Source organism: Camelina sativa, chromosome 17 (genome assembly GCF_000633955.1).
Source record: "Camelina sativa cultivar DH55 chromosome 17, Cs, whole genome shotgun sequence".
NCBI classification, from domain to species: Eukaryota; Viridiplantae; Streptophyta; class Magnoliopsida; order Brassicales; family Brassicaceae; genus Camelina; species Camelina sativa.
Genome location: NC_025701.1, coordinates 24443438 through 24447390, shown reverse-complemented (window position 1 = coordinate 24447390; position 3953 = coordinate 24443438). Strand labels below are relative to the sequence as shown.

The 3953-nt window shown below is 31.7% G+C and overlaps 1 protein-coding gene across 3 annotated transcripts in view; it reads left to right on the top strand.

The window, feature by feature from the left end:
- LOC104757934 (ribosome maturation protein SBDS-like) overlaps positions 1998 to 3953 on the top strand; it is a 3603-nt gene continuing 1647 nt past the window's right edge. Inside the window, exons 1-5 of one of the 3 annotated variants that reach the window (XM_010480729.1) lie at positions 1998 to 2214; positions 2689 to 2818; positions 2913 to 3113; positions 3209 to 3376; positions 3465 to 3616. In XM_010480729.1, coding sequence (XP_010479031.1) covers positions 2081 to 2214; positions 2689 to 2818; positions 2913 to 3113; positions 3209 to 3376; positions 3465 to 3616 — 785 coding nt within the window. In that variant the 5' untranslated portion in view covers positions 1998 to 2080. Of the gene's footprint in view, positions 2215 to 2688; positions 2819 to 2912; positions 3114 to 3208; positions 3377 to 3464; positions 3948 to 3953 lie in introns of those variants that run through there. The other 2 variants (XM_010480728.1, XM_010480727.1) reach the window with 2 other exon arrangements.

Here is a 3953-nt window from a genome sequence, read left to right as displayed (position 1 = left end):
TAAGAGACTCCAATTATGATACTACCGATAATCTTGCTCTAATGACTTTTCACAATTTGCTTTTCTTTTCTTAGATGTATAAAAGAAAACAAATTTATGATCATTTTATTATAAATTTATGGTCATTTTATTATAAATTTGTTTTATTCTGGTCGATTCTATTCATAACAAATTTATGGTAATTTTCTAAAAACTTGGATTTCTTTCTGTTTACAAATAGATTTAAATTATAATTCTATTTATATGTAACCTATTACAAATTTTTTATGTTTCAGTTGAATTCATGGATGATCATTGATCATAATTGTGGATCTACAAAATTGAATATAATGAAATTCATGTATTAATTTTTGCTAACCCGAATCCTTAATTTTTTAAAATAATATTGTTGGCTTGTTGCTAATATTCTTTGTAATGATTATAGTTATAGAAAAACTATGGTGGATTCCATTCATAAAAAAATATGGTAATTTTCTAAAAATTTAGATTTCTTTTTGTTTACAAATAGATTGAGATATTTTAAATGACTAATATTTAAATAAATATTTGTGACTAATATTTCTTCATAAATATTTGTGACTAATATTTATTCTTCCTCTTAAATTGATAGAAAGAAGAATGAAGTAATATTAATTGGATTCACGACTTAATCTCTCAGATGCTTATCAAGAAAGAACGAAGATTAAGGAAGTTTTTTTTTTCTTGACAACAGCATACAAGAATGGCTTATACAAACCGAACATTGTTTACATAGGTAACTAAGTGCAGAACTGTACGAACTCGTCGCGCTAAATTATCCGCTTTACCATTCTGAGATCGAGGATTAAGGAAGCTTAGAAAGAGTTTTCTAACAACTTACAAGTGTTATTTATTCGAAATTGTTTTAGAAGGATATACACTATATAAAAAATTGTAAATTTCCCCTTTTATTTATTAAAATTTAAAAGTAATAGAAGATAAATACTAGAATATATTCCGGATATTTTTTTTGAGAAAATCTCTATTTCTAAAAATGTTATACAGAATCATTTTACTTTCACTTTTAAAAATAATTCTTTTTTAAAAACGAAAATCAGAAAAAGCAGAAATCAAATATTCATATTTCATTTAAAATTTATTAAAGATGGAAAATAAATATTAGAATCTATTGTAAATATTTGTTTCGAGAAAAATTCTATTTTTTAAAATGTTAAATTTTTATAGATAATTATGAAGATTGACTTTGAAAGAAGGAACTAAAGAACTCATGAGGATATACTACAAATATCGATTTAATTTGAAATCTCATAGGGTTTAGTATTTAATTTTGAAACTTCCAAAAGTAGCACTATTTACACAATTTTAATATGTTTAGAATTTTTTTGGTTTGGGATCTCTACTTTACATTTAAAGTATATTTTTGAGGTGGTAAGGTTTAGTATTTAGAGTTTAGGGTTTAATTTTGACCTTTAATGCTATATTATAACTTTAGAGATGATGTGCTAAATTTGGAAGTTAAAGTTATTTTTGTGCCATTTTTGAGAGTATTACAGCTTAGAATCAATATAATTTGTTGGATGTTACCAAATTATATATATATTTTTTTTATATATAAAAAAGGAAGCATAGATTTTTTAAAATATCGAAGGATCAAGTGAAATTTAAGATGTTAGAGTCGTATATTAAAGTTTTTTTTAAAAAACTGTTAATTGGCCTCAAAAATATAACAAAATATTTTAAGGCTTCATTATATGCTTTGACATTTTTTACTATAGTTTGTTTCGTTAGAAAACTAAAATATTTTGATGACTATCATACATATTTTTTTAAAAATAGAAAATTATTACTAAATCTAAAAAATAACAAAATAAAAATAAAAATTTAAAATTATTGTTTATAATCAGTATAAGAGTGTGGGTAACTCTCTCCTAGACTCCTAGTAAATAAATAACTATTTTGAGGAAAAAACAAAATATATATAATAAAATATATATAATGAAGGTTAAAGAAGACCTACCATTTTTTGCAATTTTGACAAATAAATATCCCAAAGTAGTGGCGGCGAGAGGGAAAAAGGAAGACGAAGTTACGAGCAAAGAAAATGTCGAAGACGCTGGTGCAGCCCGTTGGGCAGAAGAGGTTGACGAACGTTGCAGTGGTTCGTCTCAAAAAGCAAGGCAATCGATTCGAGATCGCTTGCTACAAGAATAAGGTCCTTTCATGGCGGTCTGGCGTGTAAGCTTTTCGATTATATCCGAATCTTCGTTTGCTTGCGGTTTGATTTTACTGAGTTTAGCTGACTCGATTCTGATTTGTGGTTGTTTATCACTGTAAATAATGTAAGGAAGTGTGTGACGATTGCGTTGAATCGGATCATGTGCTTAACCTAATTTTGAAGGAGAAGGAGTATAATCGCATCAATCAATCTTTGTTTGCTTGTGTTTGATTGGTCTTTTGTTGATTTTTTCCTGAATTTTGCGGATTCGTTTCTGATGTTGAAGGTCTTAAGCATACTTTAGTTGTTTATCTCTGTAAATAATAATGTTATAGAATTGGTATAGCATGATGATGAATTTGGTGTGACGGTTGGGCATATGTTTAACCTAATCTGAAGGGAAATGAGAATGAATAACACACCTATAGATAAGATTTGTTCTGCGTTGTTTTATTAGTAAACGTACTGAGATGTGGGCGAAAATGTTCATGCAGGGAGAAGGACATAGATGAAGTGCTTCAGTCTCATACTGTTTATTCGAATGTTTCTAAAGGAGTTCTTGCCAAATCCAAAGACTTGATGAGGGCCTTTGGATCAGATGATCATACGAAAATATGCATTGATGTATGTCATGGCTTGTTTGATTTTATTAGTTTTTGAAGTTGTGACTCCTTAAGATGTCTCTTATATGTTGCATTTCCAACTCTCTGTGTTTCAGATTTTGGAGAAAGGAGAGCTTCAAGTTGCTGGAAAAGAGAGAGAATCACAGTTCTCTAGCCAGTTTCGGGATATTGCAACCATTGTTTTGCAGAAAACCATCAACCCTGAAACACAACGCCCTTATACGATCACCATGGTAGAGCGCCTGATGCATGAGATTCATTTTGCTGTTGATCCTCATAGCAATTCCAAGAAGCAGGTGATTGGTTTAGGTTAATGTAGAGGCAACAGTGACTTGTGGCAGACATATGAAATGCTTATGTTAGGCTTCAATTTGATTATTAAACTTTGCAGGCTCTTGATGTCATCCGTGAGCTGCAAAAGCACTTCCCTATAAAGCGGTCTCCAATGAGACTGCGCCTCACTGTTCCTGTTCAAAATTTTCCCTCGCTTCTGGAGAAGCTAAAAGAATGGGACGCTAGTGTTGTCTCCAAAGACGAATCTGGCACACACATGTCCACTGTAATGATCTCTATATCTTCAAAATTTTGAACATCTTTTTCTTTCTTTCTCTAATCCTCTCTAATTGTGGTGATACATTCTTGTGCAGGTCTGCGAGATGGAACCGGGCCTATTCCGAGAGTGTGATTCCCATGTCAGGAATATACAGGGAAAACTAGAAATACTTGCTGTATCAGTTCATGCAGAAGGTGACACGAGCATGGATCATTACGATGAGCATGATGATATGACATTGCAAACCCACAAGCCGTTGTTACCTGCTGAGGCTGAGACTAAGGATTTGACTGATCCCGTCGTTGAACTTAGCAAGAAAATGCAGAAGCAAGAGATGAGTACTACAGATAACATAAAGCAAGAAGGAGGAGAAGAAAAGAAGGGGACCAAGTGCAGCACTTGCAACACGTTTGTTGGGGAGGCTAAGCAATACAGAGAGCACTGTAAGAGTGATTGGCACAAACACAACCTGAAGCGTAAGACTCGTAAACTCCCTCCTCTTACCGCTGAAGAATGCTTGTCTGAAATTGACATGGACGACTCTAGAGCAGATTTGAAAGACTACTCTTTCTGAAACTACAGT